Raw genomic sequence first — 17,824 nt, 5'->3', positions numbered from 1 at the left:
TTTATGACATACTAAGATATAAAAAGAAAACTTGCCTTGGCAACAAACTGAAAATTACTTTAAATTAACCTGAAATAAATAAAAACTAAAACTGAAATAAAGCAACATTTAAAAAATGACAAAAATGAAGAGACTAAAAAATGACAACGGAATAAGTCCTGTAGTGAGGTGCTGTGTGTGTCGGCGGCTGACGAGCGTCTGTCTGTCTGTCTCTGCTCTGCATTAATAACCCTACAGATGTAACGATGCCTCAGCGTGTGTCTGTCTCTCTCTCTCTCTCTCTCTCTGTGCATGTTGGGCTGGATCTCTTCTCTTGTTCTAGCTGCCATTATTGTGACTCAGCTCACCACGCCGTATGTGCGTATCGCACCCGCTGCCGGCGACAGCCAACTAACAGGTCAGAACTTCCACCGTCCACCTCGCTCTCTCTGTGTGTGCGCGCGTGTGTGTGTTCATGTCCAGATCAGATTTCACTCCAAAAAAACCCCCAATAAATTATATTATTATATTTATTATTTTATATATATATTTTTATTTATATTATTTAGTTTTTTATTATTATTATTATTTTTTTAATATATTTTTTTTTTACATTTATGTTACTTAAAGACCTTTTAATGAGAATTATTGACCTAAAATATAAATAAAAATAATTAAAAAATCATAAAAATGTTTTAATTTTCTTGAAAATAATGTCACAATAAAAATAAATAAATATTTTCAATCAATATTGTTATGCTAAATATGTTATATTTATTTTAATTTTTAGAGTGAAATGTGAACTGGATTTTTTTGATGTGAACTGTTTGTGTGTCATTTGTTTATTTTTCATATGTGGTGCTGTATGGTATATTTGAATATTTCTTCCATGTGTATTAGTGTAAGGCGTGAGCGTTGTGTAAAGCGGCGTTTGTTGATCGGTTTTAGTTGTGAATGGATGCAGGTTGAAAAGGTAATTGAGGATTTTCAGGGTTAGCGTCTGTCTGATGAGCTTCATTTGATCCCTGCCGTTTGCTTCCTGTAGAAGGTCACTTTCCATTAGCTGAACGTGTGCGCGGCGAACGCACGCATTTACTGTGGAAAATAAACGGCGGAGCGGGAGTCGCTAAATTAGCTGCTTTTTATTCAGCGCCCAAGTCCGTCAAAGGAATCGATATGACCCCGGCAAACCCCGACCCCGGCAAACCCGAACCCGCGCGCGGCGTTTAGAATGCATGACGGCCACGTCCCTCACGAAATTACATTTCAATATTGACGTGTTTGTCGAACGGTCCCAGGTGACGCTCGTCTGCCACTGTGAGATGCAGGATTTGACCCGGCGCTGTGGTGTTTAATGCTGAAGTGGTGTTTCCACAGATCAACAGTAAAGAGAAAAATGTCTTGTTTTTTTAATTAGGTCGACCTGAGAAAACTCAACTACTGATCCCTTATTTAAACAGATTTAATCCGTCGATTGATCTCACTAGCACAGCCTAGCAACTACAGTCATGCTAGCAACTTCCTAATCATACCAGAAACATGTTAGAAACATGCTAATCATGACAGTACCGTGCTAACAACATGCTAGTAAGAGGCTGATCATGTTAGAAACATGCTAGCAACATGCTAATAACATACTTATCATGCTAGTATCTCCCTAATCATTCTAGAAATATGCTAGCAACATGCTAGTAACATGCTAGTAACATGCTAGCAATGTTAGTCATGTAAGAAACATGCTAGCAACATGCTAATAACATACTTATCATGCTAGTATCTCCCTAATCATTCTAGCAACATGTTAGTAACATGCTAACAATGTTAGTCATGTAAGAAACATGCTAGCAACATACTAATCATGTTACAAAGATGCTAGGAACATGCTAATAACATACTTGTCATGCTAATGTCTCCCTAATCATTCTGGAAACATACTAGTAACATGCTAATTATGCTAACAATATGTTAGTCATGCTAGAAACACACTAACAAAATGCTAATCATGTTAGTAACATGCTAATCATGTTAGAAATATGCTGGCAACATGTTAGTGACTTGTAAGTCATGCTAGAAACATACTAGCAACATGATAGTAACATGCTAATCATGCTAGCAAACATGCTAATCATGTTAGAAACATGCTAGTAACATGCTACTCATGCTAGTAGCATGTTAATCATGTCAACATCATGCTAATCATGATAGAAACAGACTAGCAACATGCTAGTAACTTGCTAGTCATGGCAGAAACATGTTAGCAACATGCTAATCATGCTAGTAACATGTTAATCATGTTACAAATGAGCTAGTAACTCGCTAATCATGCTAAAACATCTTAGCAACATGTTAATAACATGTTAGTCATGCTAACAAAATACTAATCATGTTAGAAACAGACTAGCAACATGTTAGTAACTTGCTAATCATGTTAGAAACATGTTAGCAACATGCTAATAACATTCATCATGTTAGAAACATGCTTGCAACTTGCTAGTCATGCCAAAAGCATGTTAATCATGTTACAAACAAGCTAGCAACATGCTAGTAATCATGTTAAAACATCTTAGCAACATGTTAGTAACATGTTAGTTATGCTAGCAACATGCTAATCATGTTAGAAACAGACTAGCAACATGTTAGTAACTTGTTAATTGTACCAAAAACATGCTAGCAACATGCTAATCATGCTAATAGCATGTGAATCATGCTAGTAACATGTTGATCATGCTAGCAACATGCTAATAACTTGCTGCTTATGCTAGAAACATGCTAGCAACATTCTAGTAACATGCTAATTATGCTAACAACATGCTAATCATGCTAATAGCATGTGAATCATGCTAAAAACATGGTAGTAACATGCTAATAATGTTAGTAACATGTTAGTCATGTTAGCAACATGCTAATAACTTGCTGCTCATGCTAGAAACATGCTAGCAACATGCTAGTAACATGCTAATTATGCTAGCACCATACTAACCGTCTAATGTATCTCTATAAAGTTGAAATCTTTAAGCTTTTACATCTGCTTTAAACTTTGTCTAAGCTTTCTCAAGCCGACCTGAAGTTTGTCTTGACAAACGATTTTATCCAGTTAAATCTCATGTAAACAGATTTCAGTGTTTGCGTGTTTGTTTGTGAGAGAGACTGTGATGGTTTCACCTCTGGTCATGTGAAGCGAGGCTGTTTATGCTGTTCTTTCTCCTCCTCGACCCCTCGCTGCAGCCCGCGGCCCGTCTTCAAACGCTCTCTCTCGCCTCCGTCCACACTGAACAAACTCAGACTCCACAATGTAAATGAGCGTCATGACAAAAACAAAATCCTAGAGAGATTTATGCGCTTATGCTAATAATCATGCTCAATTTCTGGTTTCGTTTTCGGTCCAGATCTCCTGCGTGCTTTTTGATGATCTGCATAATGAGGCTACAACATTTAAATCGAAGTCGATTGTGTGGAAACATATTTTCACCACATGAGGGAAAAATCATGCTTTGGTAAATCAAATTATGAGGCAGAAAAGAGTCAAAATTGTGACATGACAATAAATCATGATTATGAGATAAAAATCATCATTCTGGTTTAAAAGTAACAGTTATGAGATTAAAAACTTTGAAACATTGCTGGCATGAAAAGTTTAAAATACGAGGTATAAAGTCCAAATTATGACATGCTAAACAATAATTGAGATAAAGAGTTCAAAAGTGGAAATTATGAGATAAAAAGTCAAATATGGTATAAAAATCAGTTGTGAGATAAAAATAAAAATTGGCCTAAATCAAAATTATGAGCTGAAAGTCATAATTACAAAATTAAAAAATTGTAATTATGATAGAAAACTTGGAAAATATGAGATACAAAGTCAATTATGGCAAAAAAAATCATCTAAACTGACGTAAGTCAAACTTATGAACTACAACGTTGAAATTATGAGATAAAAAGTTTAAATTATGACATAAAACTGGAAAAATATGAGATAAAAATAAAAAAAAGGCATAAAAACAATCATAAGATGAAAATCTAAACTGACTTAAATCAAATTTATGAACTACAAAGTTGAAATTATGAGATAAAAAAGTTTAAATTATGACATAAAACTGGAAAAATATGAGGTAAAAATAAAAAAGGCATAAAAACAATCATAAGATAAAAATCTAAACTGACTTAAATCAAATTTATGAACTACAAAGTCGAAAATATATGAAAAAAAGGTCCAAATTATGACATAAAAAGTTGAAATTATGACAAAAATTCAATTATGGCATGAAATAATTAATGACATAAAATCCAAATCGACACAAGCCGAACGTAGGAGCAAAAATTTCATAATTATGATGTAAAAAAGTTGCAATGACATGAAAAGTAAAAATTAAAAAATTCATGAGATAAAAAAACCCTTGAAGTCATAATTATGAGGTAAAAATGTAAAAATTTAACAAACAGTCAAAGTTTAGAGAAAAAGTTTACATTATGGCATAAAAACAATTGTGAGATAAAATCCAAATCGACCCAAGTTGAACTTATGAGCAAAAAAAGTAATTATGATATGAAAAGCTGAAATTATGACATAAAAGTGACAAAAATGACAAAAAGTCAAAATTGACATAAATGACATATGACATAAAAAGTCATAATTTTGAGATAAACAGTTGAAATTATGACGTGAAGTAAAAATTGAGTCAATTGTGATTAAAAGTCATTATGAGATTAAAAAGAGAAACCTTGAAATTATGACAGTTATAATTGGGATAAAAAGTTAAAATTCTGACGGAAAGTCAAAATTATGATAAAAAAAAAAAGCTGAAATTATGACATAAAAAGTCATAATTTTGAGATAAACAGTCGAAATTATGATGTGAACAGTAAAACTTAAGTCAATTGTGATAAAACTCATTATAAGATAAAAAACTTATTTTGACAGGTATAATTATGAGATAAAAAGTAAAAATTCTTACAGAATTTAAAAGGTAAAAAGTTATGACATTAAAAAGTGGCATAAAAACAATAATGAGATAAAATTAAAATTAATACAAAGTCAAACTTATAAGCAAAAATTCATAATTCTGATTCATAATTCTGATATAAACAGTTGAAATTATGGCATGAAAAGTAAAAAAAATTAGTCAGTTGTGATAAGTAATTATGACATAACAAATTGAAATAAGTTATAATTGAGACAAAAAGTTAAAATTCTGACAAAGTCAAAATTATGAGATTAAAAAGTTGAAATTATGATGTAAAAAGTAAATTATGGCATAAAAAACAATAATGAGATAAACTTAAAATTAATACAAAGACAAACATAAGCAAAAAAGTCATTATGATTTAACAAAAAGCTGAAATTATGACATAAAATTATGTCATAATTTTGAGATAAACAGTCGAAATTATGACGTGAACAGTAAAAATTTTGTCAATTGTGATAAAAGTCATTATAAGATAAAAAAAATCTTGAAATTATGACAGGTATAATTATGAGACAAACTCTTTAATTTAAAAGGTAAAAAGAAAAAGAATTTAAAAGGTAAAAAGTTATGGCATTAAAAAGTCAATTATGGCATAAAAACAATAATGAGATAAAATTAAAATTAATACAAAGTCAAACTTATAAGCAAAAAACTAACATAATTATGATATAATAAGCTGAAATTGACATAAAAAGTCATAATTCTGAGATAAATTACAAATAACAAGATGAGAAGTCACAATGACAAGTTTAATTTATGGCATTGCAATTCATAGGTATGAATAAAAAGTCATAATTGTCATCATTTCGACTTCATAATTATGATTTACCACACCATGAGTTTTCTCTCGTGTGTCAGAAATGGGCCTGTAGCTGTGTGAGTATCTGCTGGGAAGCAGTTGGTTTGTTGTTGTTTGTTGTGAATCACCTGCGGCAAAACAGAAGCTCGAACCCAAACACGGGAACCTGCTCGTCCGTCACCACGGCAACGGCAGCCCATAGGCCCGGCTGATGGATGTTGTCGGGCCTTGATTGAAAAAGCGTCGCTGGCAGGAGGAACCGATCGGCGGCCCGGCTCAAATGAGCGTCGCGTCCGCGCTATTTTTCATCCTCTTCTCATTTAGTGCTGGAAATTGATATTTCATCGGGCACACGCTCGACACGCATCACATTATACAGTAAACAGGCAAACGCGCTCGCTCTGTTTCTCTCTGACCTCTCGTACGCTCGCTGTTCCTCCACAACTAGAGCTGCTTTCAGTCCATTTAGAAAGTGATATTGCTCAGATTTTGCTCTTTATGGTTATGAGTTCTCAGTTATGTTTCAGTAAACTTTGTCTCAGATGTTGCTTATGAGAAAACAAAAGCTGTGGGAAGAAAAAGATCAACTAACTTGATTAATCATCTGCTAATACTAACCGTTGTTATTAACAACCGCACACAATCATATAAATCTTATTTGACTCATTTCCTGCCAGTGATGTTTTGTCAATATTTACAGTATGTCTGTTCGTCCTCATGTGTTGTATTTTCATCATATGATCACAGTGACTCATTTCAGCCCCGATTGTCCAAACTTCCTGTTCCAGGTGCCGCGACCCGGAAGCCTGATGCCGTGGAACCCGAGAAACAGACGGATCACACGGTGAAGATCGCCGGCGTCATCGCTGGCATCCTGCTCTTCGTCATCATCTTCCTCGGCGTGGTGCTGGTCATGAAGAAACGGTAAGAGAGCTTCACTTCTGTTCAACAATATTTAATCTGATCTCATTAACATGAATCTGCTGATTTACATGAAATTCTGTTTAATTCCTTTAAAGCTGAAGTGAGTCATTTAAGCTCCACTGCACTCCCACCATCTGTCTGTCAAACAGATAGCTCCGCCCCCAAACACACATCATTGGCTTAGAGTGTAAAGTCTACATAAAAAATCTAAATGAGATTAAAAAAAAATATGTATTGCATACAAAGTCATGATTATGAGATAATAAGTAGTAATTATGACATGAAAAGTAAAAATATGATAGTAATTGCATGATAAAAAGTTTACATTTATAAGATAAAAGTTACAGTTGTAACACAAAAGTGTCAGTTATGAGATAAAATGTCATAATTGTGACAGCCATTATTATAAGACACAAAGTTGAAATTATGACATGAAAAGTCAAAAATATAATAGTTGCATGATACTGCATTAATTGACATTATGACAAATAGTTACATTTATAAGAAAAAAGTTATAGTTGTAACATAAAAGTGTCAATTATGGGAAAATGTCATAATTGTGACAAAGTCATTATTATAAGATACAAAGTTGAAATTATGACATGAAGAGTCAAAAATGTGACTTACTAATCCTAAAAAGTCATAATTATGAGATAAAAAGACAAAATTATGACATGAAAAGTCAAACGTAAAATAATTGCATGATACTGCAATAATTGATATTATGACAAAAAGTAACATTTATAAGATAAAGTTACAGTTGTAACATAAAAGTATCAATTATGAGATGAAATATCATAATTGTGACCAAGTCATTATTATAAGATTCAGAGTTAAAATTCTGACATGAAAAGTCAAAAATATGATAATAATTGCATGATAATGCTATAACTGAAGTATCATTTATAAGATAAAAGTTACAGCTGTAACATAAAAGTATCAGTTATGAGATAAAATGTCATAATTGTGACATAATTGTAAGATACAAAGTTGAAATTATGACATGAAAAGTCAAAAATGTGATCTACTAAGCATAAAAAGTCATAATTATAAGATAGAGAGTCAAAATGATGACATGAAAAGTCAAAAATAATACATACTAAGCAACAAGTGAAATATGACAAAGATAAAGTAATAATTGTGACAGTATAAATTATGAAAAAATTCATAATTGTGACAACTGAGATGAAAAGTCAAAATTTAGATAAAAAGTCGAAATTATGGCAAAAATAGAAATTATGAGATAAAAACTGACATGAAAGTATAAATTTTGAAATAAAAAGTAAATTGTGACAAAAGATAAAAAGTTGAAACTATAAAAATATATGATACTAAGCAATACTTGAGTGAAGAAGTTGAAATTATGAGATAAAAAGCCTTAGTGGTGACATAAAAAGTCATAAGACAAAGATATGAGATAAAAGTCAAAATTATGATATACTAAGCAATAACTGAAATAAAAAGTATGACAGAAATATACTGTATTGTTACTATATTACTATGTTATTATGAGATAAAGTACTAATTATGACATATAGTCATATTTATGTCATAATTATGACATATAAATCAATTATGAGATACAAAAGTCGAAATTATGGATTAAAAATTAAAAAATGAAATATATAAAAATAATCAAAATTATGATATACCAAGTCATAATTATGAGATAAAGTACCAATTAATAATTTTGACAAAAGTATAAATTATGAAATAAGTACATTGTGAAGAAAGTCAAAATTTTGTAATGTAAAGTCAAAAATATGAGACACTAAACAATATTTGAGTGAAAAAGTTGAAATGATGAGATAAAAAGTCATTATGGTGACAAGTCATAATTATGAGACAAAAAGTTGATGTCGAAAATATGAGATAAAAAGTCATAATTGTGGGCTGAAAACGTGAATAATTATGAGATAAAAGTATGCAGCGCTGCACTCGCACCGTGTCAGTCAACTGATAGCCCCGCCCCCAGACTCACATCATTGGTTGAGATTGTTTTGAAAGTGTCACACTGTTGATTGAAACTGCCGTCGATTCACTTACAAGTACGTGTTTGAACGTGGGATAAAATGAGTCACTTCAGCTTCAGAGAGCTGTTGTATTGCTGCTGTATCGTACAGAAATCTTCCCATGTCATGGTACCATCCAATGTGCCCATGAACACATGAAAGTCAAATGAATCTTTGCTGATCTTCTGTTCGCTTTTCAAACGGCCCCTTTTGTCAGCTGAACACAGAATAATTGATTTGATCGCTCTGATAAGCACCATTACACGGTTTGCGGCACCAATACATGCCGCCTGATGAAATATTAATTTTTCTCTCCCCGCGCCGCTCTCAAACAAACGGCGGCGCTTTAATGACCCGGCGACGGGAAACAGCGCAAATATTTTCCGAGCTTATCTCGAGCGGGAAGAATAAAAAAGCGAAAGAAAAGCAAGATAAGAGAGAAAATTTGATGAAAGGCGTTTTTTTCAAAGAGACGCCCAGGGCGCGTCGCTCCGGGCGAGTTTACATTAGATCCGTCCTCGGCTGGAGTAAAAACCCCGGCGTTTAGATTCAGAGCGCGTTTCCGCTGGTTTCAGATGTAAATTGCAAGCAGGGCCGAGTAAATATGTTTTTAATGAGAGTCATTACGTTCTCAGAATAAGGGTATTTGTCTCTATTGATTTTGCTGTTGAGCCTCAAAATGGCCAAACATTTGAAGAGGGATGCCTTCATTTTGCTGACGGGGCGATTTCCGTCGGATCGTTTGTATGCGTCGGCCCGGGCCGGTTTTAGCATAATGACCTTGGCGTCGCATGTTAAATCTCAGAGTAATTTGATGGGATCCATATCCACAGACATCAGTAATTGAGTCAGGACCGAGTTCACTATTAGAAGAGACAACTAATAAACTTAGAGCGCTAGAATTGCTTCTGCAGCTCGCGTTTGGCGCGGAATTAAAATCCCGAGCCCCAACTCGGCGCTCCTGCCTGCAACGAGAGCTAATCAGCCTGTTTCTAACCGCTCTCTGTCCTGTCCTCTCTGTCTCTCTTCACCCTGTTCTAGACCTTTGTTGCGAATGAAAATGAAGCTGTGAGAGATTGAAGTGCAGCCTCATTAATGAAACACAAGCTGAATGAATTAGTGTAAATTGTTCTTGCATAAATGATGAGTGCGGTCGATTAAATGCAAGCTTTTTTGTGTGTGTGTGAGAATGGTTTGCACAGAATTACTTCTGCTTGCGTTTCATGATTGAGGTCTAGTATTGATCGATATTTGTCCAAACACTGAAAACTGACATTTTCACACATTGGGCCTCATTAATAAAGCACAAGATTAACATTTTGCATTCAAAGAATAAGTGCAGTTTAATTAATAAAGCATTCATCTAAATACATTTGTGTAAATTTGTGTTTATGCAGCTGTTCTTGCATAAATTGTTGCATTTAATTAAGTGCAACTATGTATATAGGAGTAGTTTAATCAGGAATGTGTTCTGCTTTTCGTGAATGAGGTCTAGTGTGACATACTGTTATGTTTAATGTAGATTATTTAGCTGACAAAACATTCATTTTTCTCCTGAAATTAATGTCAGTTTCTAGACAAATTTAGTAAACTAAAGACTCCAGAAAACACTTTCAAAATTATGAGAGAACAGGTCAAAATTTGAAAAATACTAAGTCATGATTATGAGATAAAAACTTATAATTATGGCATAAAAATTACAATTATGAGATAAAAAAAAAAAATCAAAATGACGATATAGTAAGTCATAATTATGAGATAAAGTACTAATTATGAGATAAAAAGACAAAATTATGGCATAAAAGTCAATTATGACATACAAAAGTCAAAATTATGGCATAACAAAAATTACATTCAGATTAAAAATATATATAAATTATGATGTACTAAGTCATAGTTATGAGATAAAAAGTCAAAATTATGGCATAAAAATCAATTTAAGATACAAGTCAAAATTAAATTATGGCATAAAAAATTAAATTATGAGGTAAAAAATAATCTAAATTATGATATAGTAAGTGATAATTATGAGATAACGTACTACTTTAATTATTAGATAAATCAAAATTATGGCATAAAAAGTTAATCATGAGATACAAAAGTTAAAGTTATGGCAGAAAAAATTAAATTATGAGGTAAAAATAATCACAATTATGATATAGTAAGTCATAATTATAATATAAAAGTGAAATTGAGATATAAAAATAATTAAAATTATGATATACTAAGTCATAATTATGAGATAAAGTACTAATTATGAGAAGTCAAAATTATGGCATAAAAAGTCAATTATGAGATACATAAGTCAAATAATGATATAAAAATTAAAACTGAGATATGAAAACAATTAAAATTATGATATAGTAAGTCATTATGAGATAAAATATTAATTATGAGATAAAAAGTCAAAATTATGGCATAAAAGTTAATTTTGAGATACAAAAGTTGAAATTATGGCATAAAAATGTAATTATGGGATAAAAAATAATCAAAATTCTGATATACTAAGTCATAATTATGAGATAAAGTACTAATTATGAGATAAGTCAAAATTATCGCATAAAAAGTCAAATATGAGATACAAACGTTAAAATTATGTCATAAAAATTAAATTGAGATTACAAAAATCTAAATTATGATGTACTAAAGTATACTAAAGTACTAATTATTCGATTAAAAAGTCAAAATTACGGCATAAAAAGTTAATTACAAGATACAGAAGTTGAAAAATTGTAATTATGGGATAAAAAATAATCAAAATTATGATATACCAAGTCGTAATTATGAGATAAAGTACTAATTATGAGATAAGTCAAAATTTGAGATACAAAAGTCGAAATTATGTTAAAAATATTTAATTATGAAACAAAAAATAATTCAAATTATGATATAGTAAGTGATAATTCTGAGATAAATTACTAATTATGAAATGAAAAGTCAAAATTATGTCATAAAAGTCAATTATGAGATACACAAATTGAAATGATGGCATAAAAATTTTAATTATGAGATTAAGAAAAACTAAATTATGATGTACTAAGTCATAATTATGAGATAAAAAGTCAAAATTATGGCATAAAAAGTTATGAGATACAAAAGTCAAAATGATTGCATAAAAAATTAAATTATAAGATAAAATCTATCAAAATGATGATATAGTAAGTCATAATTATGAGATAAATTATGTTAATTATATAAAGTATATTACTAATTATGACATAAAAGTCAGATTATGAATTACAAGATCAATTATGAAATACAAAACTTGAAATTATGGTTTAAAAAAAATTATGAGATAAAAAAATCATCAAAATTATGATATAGTAAGTCATTATGAGATTCTAATTACTAATTATGAGATAAAAAGTCAAATTTATGGCATAAGTTGACAAAAGTTGAAATTATAGCATAAGAAGAAAAATGAAGTTAAGGGGGGAGAAAAAAAATCAAAATTATGATAGACTAAGTCATAGTTATGAGATAAAGTACTAATTATGAGATTAGATAACATACTAAGCCTAATTGAAATATAAGGAAAAAAATTAAAAAAGAAACTGAAAAAAGCAGTGCAGTCTCATTAATGATATGTGATATAAATGCATGCGTACATAGACCGAAATTCAACATGAGCACAATAAGTTTGTGTAAATCGTTTGCAAAACCATTCTTATGTAAACTAGTGCATTATTCCAAATTAATTTACAATTAATAAAATCTATAAAGCACATCTAAATGTTGCAGTGCATAAATTGTTAAAAAAAAAAACAGTATAATTGCAAGTATAAATCATCTTTTTGATCATCAGTGTTTTTCAAGGTATTAACTATATTCCTTGTATCTTAAAAAAGACTGATGGCTGAAATGTTGGTTTTATAAATAAATAATCTTAAGAATGTATTAGAGATGACCTCACAGCCTTATTTTCATTCGCATCAGACGAACTCCAAGGTCCAAGGACGCCCTTAATGAGATGTTAATGCTATTACTAGTGACTGCCACACCCACACCGTAGGCTCCGCCCACAGCTCCGCCTCACATGACACGCACACACACACACACACAGAGACACGCAGAACAGGCTCACGATCACTGGAGAAACTCGTCACGTGTGTCACCATATCAGGTTTTGTTCATTTTTCTATATTTTCAGACATTAATATTTTTACTTTTTCTTTCCTTCCATTTTCATTCCCCCTCCACCCTTTCCACCACTGCTTTTGCCCTTCCACCCCACTCGGCAGAAGATCCTATCACTCCTACACTTACTACCTGTAAGTAACCACTTTGTGAAAACTAGTTGCAGTGCTTTCTCTTCCACGCCTCTTTTGATATTCCATGCATGATTCCGAACCCAGTGACTTCCTTCCTTCCTCCCTTCAAACTCCAGCCCGGCCGGACCCGCGTCCGCCGCCGCTGCTGCCGCCGCTGCCAACGTGTGCTTTTAATGATGGATGCTAAGACCCGACCGAACCCTGGCTTCGCTAAACTCGCCTTTTTGAATCATTCATCACAGCGAACGCTGGAAATATGGTAATTCCTCTCTGGAGGAGATTCTCTTTGCTGCTGCCGTTTGAAGGGGAGGATCTGATCTGATCTGATCGGATGAAAATTCCCTTAGAGCTTAAGAAACAGCATTACGAGCGCAAGAGTCCAGTTTTCCCCTTGCGGTTTGACGGCCGACGGGAAAGCTGGACCTTTTTCCGTCGGCGGCGCCTGCGTTAGTGCATCGACCCATGCATCGGCCCCGAAATTCATCGCTTTGGTTTCTTTCCCTCCATGTTTATCTCAGTTCTGTTCTGTTGAGTTCTGCATGAGTCTGTTAAGCGCATGTTAATCATCATCATGTGTCACACACACACACACACACACGTGATCTGATTAGATAGAAGTTAACATGTACAAACGTCATTAGATACAAAATATCAAATCAAGTGTCTTTTAGTTTAAATGCAATCTTTAGTTTGACATGAGAAAACAGATGTAGTGTTTGTCATTGTTCTTGTTTCTAGATCTTTGAGACACTTGATCTGATGAAGGACATTCACACATTTTTAATTCATATAGTTTTGTGTAAGTTGTATGTTGAAATATATGTGGAATATTTGTATCACTTACTATAAGGTCCTATTTGTTTACAATGCTCATTAATCTTTCTGATGCCTGTGTAATATTCTTAACAGATATATATTTAGATTTTAATAATGCACACTGAAACAATATTAACTCTAAAAATGCTAGAAATGTAACAAATAATTACTAAAAATGTCAAGAAACACATTGAATTAAACATTACGTTTTTTTTTTCATTTTAAAGTAAAAAAAAAAAAAAAAAAAAAAAAAAAAAAATCTTGTAAAACATGTTCCAATAATGTATATTTTTATTACAAAAAAAAAAAAAAACAATATTTTTTTACAGTATATAAGTAAATGGTGGAGTTAACATTATCTAGTTGTTTGGATAGTTAATTTTTAGGGATGTTATAGTCATTTGAATGCATGCAAATATCTAAATGTCTTAAATTAGATGCAAAATATTAAATTTATTATTGATTCATTTTATCAGGTCCATTAAATAATACTAACAGATGCATCTTTTGATTTTATAATAATAAAAAACTCTGAAATTGCTATTAAATTTCACAAATAATTACTAAAAATGTCAGGAAACACACTGAATTAAACATTACATTTTTAAGGATTTTTAATTAATTAATTAATTATTTTTTGTATTTTCTTGTAAAACATGCTACAAAAATCTATATTTTTTTATTTTTAAAAATAAAAAAATCTTTTTTTTACAGTATAGTAGTAAATGGTGAAATTAACATTTAACTAGTAATTTGAATAGTTAATTTTTAGACACGTTATAGTTGGATTAAATACTTTGACCTGGTCATTTGAATGCGTGCAAATGTCTAAATGTCATTCATTAGATGCAAAATATCAAATTTATATTTTAAATCATGTTGTCAGGTCCTTTTATAATAATATTAACAAATATATCTTTTGATTTTAATAATGTACACTAAAAGAACGGTGTAGAAATAATTTTAACTCTGTAATTGGTAGTAAATTTGACAAATAATTACTAAAAATATCAAGGAACACATTGAATTAAACATTACATTTTAATGTGAAAAATAGTATTTTCTTGTAAAACACGGTCCAATAATCTATATTTTTTATTTAAAAAAATTACCATATTTTTTTTACAGTATATTAGTAAATGGTGAAATTAACATTTAACTAGTTATTTGGATTGTTAATTTGTAGAGATGTTATAGTTGAATTAAATACTTTGACACAGTCATTTGAATGCGTACAAATGTCTAAATGTCATTCATTAGATACAAATGATCAAATTTATATTTGATTCATGTTATCAGATCCATTAAATAATATTAACAGATGCATCTTTTGATTTTAATAATGTATACTGAAAAAAAAATAGTTGTAGAAACAATATTAACATTAAAAGTTCTAGTAAATTTCACAAATAATTGCTAAAAGTGGAATGAAATTGTGTTTTCGTGCAAAACATGCTTCAATAATCTACATTTTTTAATTAAATTAAATAAAAATACTGTAAAAAATGTACAGTATATTAGTAAATGTTGAATTTAGTTAATTACATGTGAATTTAAATGTCATTCATTAGGTACAAAATATCACTAAAATATATTTTTTTAGTGTATTAATAAATGTTTAAATTAACATTTTTTTTTCATTGCTAGTTCTTGTTAATAGTTGATGTGAACAAATGGGACCTCGTTGTAATGTGTTTCCCACTTAGTGAAGTTTGCTGCTGCTCCGGCATGAATTAGTGTAGTTTATTTTTAGACGACTCTGCTGACAAATTTGAGATTTAATCTGGTTTCTACACGTTGAGGGATTCTTCAGACGTGACATTCGTGGAGGAATGTGAGTCGGCGTGTGTTTGTGTGGGGATTCGGAGCCTCAGCCAGGATTAGAATAAAACTGGAGCAGATCTGGAGTCTGTTGATCAAATCCCCCGATATGGCAAAGATCTCCTGCATTTATAACTCTCACTATATTTGGACACAGATACTGCAGCACATTCCTCTCCTGGAATTACATTATCATCCGTCTGGTCTTGCGCAGAATCTGTCAGTTTTTATCCGAAGTGACTTACCTGAAAAATAACAGAGGAGAAACAACATATTTACTTAGAAAAAGTCTGTTTTACTTGCACTAATCAGGTGCAGTGCAATGAAGTCTGTACTTTTGGGGATTTTGATTCATTCCAGTGAGTCTTTTGAATCTGTTCATACAAAAGATTCATTCGCTGATTTGTTCAGTGGCTATATCTGCAAATTACATACATTTATGACAGTAGATACAGTATGAGCCATTAAAATTTGTTTCTTTTACAGCTGAAAGATGTCTTATGCTTTATTAAAGATTGTGTATCATCAAATCTAAAAGGTTTGATTCAAAATGATTCATTCACTTAAGTGAATTTTGGGTTTGGATTAATGTAGTGATGAAAACAGAAAGTAACAAGTTTTTAATCATTTTTTTCATCGTTTTATCAGTTTTCCACAAAGGAATCTTTTATGTTATGAGTCACTGAATCATTCAGATTGGTGCTTTAAGCACAGACTGAATCATTTGTTTTACTTCAGTAGCTTCATAATGAACGAACTGACTCTTTCAAAATGAATCATTCACTTAAGTGTGAGCTTGGAGTTAGGATTAATGTTGTAATGAAAACAGAAAGATAAACTTGCAACATAGTAACATTTCAAGTGAATGAATCATTTTGAACAAGAGACAGTTCGTTCATTATGATGCTTAAACACTAAAGTCTTTTAAAGGATTTGAAGCTACTTTTAATAAAGCATAATAAGACTTTTAATCTTTTTGTGAATAAATGCAGTGGCCTTTTCTGCAGATTGCATATTTATGCCAGTATATGCCAACAAATGAATCTTTTTTTAACAAGTCATTGAATCATTAAAATTAACTTAAAAAACGCCAATTCATTTATGACTTTATTGTGCTTTATTAAAATATGCAAATCTTCAAATCATCTAAGAGACTTTAGTAGCATTTAAGCATCATAATGAATGAATCAATCAGAATGAATCATTCACTCAGAAGATTCGTTTAAACGAACAAACAAAACACCACTGGTGAAATTTTACTGCTCTGAAATCCTGCTTGACTTTATTAATGTAATAATAACCAATTTTACAAATATGCCTTATTTACTAGTAATTTCTGAGTTAAAATTGTTTCAAAATAAGTCTGGACCTTAAGTCAAGCAGGATTTCAGAGCAGTAAAATTTCACCAGTGGTATTTTGTTCGTTCGTTTAATGATTCATTCTGATTGATTCATCCATTATGATGCTTAAACGCTACTGAAATCTCTTCGATGATTTGAAAATGTGCATATTTTAATAAAACACAAAGTCATAAATGAATTTGTGCTTTTTAATATCTTAATTGAAATGATTCAATGACTAATGACAATGAAAAAGATTCATTTGTTGGCATATACTGGCATAAATATGCAATCTGCAGAAAAGGCCACTGAATTTAGTTTAATTATATTAAAAGTAATTGTACAGACAGATATAGTTGCAGTAGTTTGGTTCACAGGTTTGTATGAGAGTTTAATGCTTCATAAGCCCTTGTGATTCATCCCGTCTCCTCAGGGAGGTTTTATGAGGATTTGCTCGCTCCGATTCCCCAGGTATGCCTCTTGCACCCATTAATAGTCGTTAATTAGACTTTAATTTAATTATGGAGTCTGATTGCTGTCGGTGACTCATTTCCAAACTTTCCCGTGCCGCCTCATCCGATCGCATTACCATTTGAGGTAAACAGGCCGTCTGATCGCCGGCTCTTATTATCTGCATCAGAGAGCGACGCACCGGCGACTCGCGGCCGCCGTACGACGGGGAAATCGACTCGCTCTACCTTCCTCTCTCCTCCGCAGCGCAGGAGCCGTCAGCCGAGACAAATGCGCATCCTCTTGTTACAATTAATTTGTTTCTTGTTCTGCGTGAGCCCTCGGTGAAGGATTTAATTAAGGCCTCCCGCTCGCTCAAACGCAGAGTTAAACAGGCCGCTCTGGGAGAGAGAGAGAGAGAGAGAGAGAGAGAGAGGGACGAGCGCC

General features: G+C 31.9%; 1 protein-coding gene across 1 annotated transcript in view; it reads left to right on the top strand.

Moving 5' to 3' along the window:
- Positions 1-17,824, top strand: part of ptprma (protein tyrosine phosphatase receptor type Ma) — a 298,397-nt gene that overhangs the window by 200,201 nt on the left and 80,372 nt on the right. The window contains 2 exon segments of the mRNA XM_051104590.1: positions 323-397; positions 6,531-6,666. Of these exon segments, the coding sequence (XP_050960547.1) occupies positions 323-397; positions 6,531-6,666 (211 nt within the window).

This window comes from Labeo rohita, unplaced genomic scaffold (assembly GCF_022985175.1).
Source record: "Labeo rohita strain BAU-BD-2019 unplaced genomic scaffold, IGBB_LRoh.1.0 scaffold_75, whole genome shotgun sequence".
Lineage (NCBI taxonomy): Eukaryota > Metazoa > Chordata > Actinopteri > Cypriniformes > Cyprinidae > Labeo > Labeo rohita.
The sequence above is the reverse complement of the archived record's forward strand: the minus strand, read 5'-3'. Positions and strand labels throughout refer to the sequence as shown.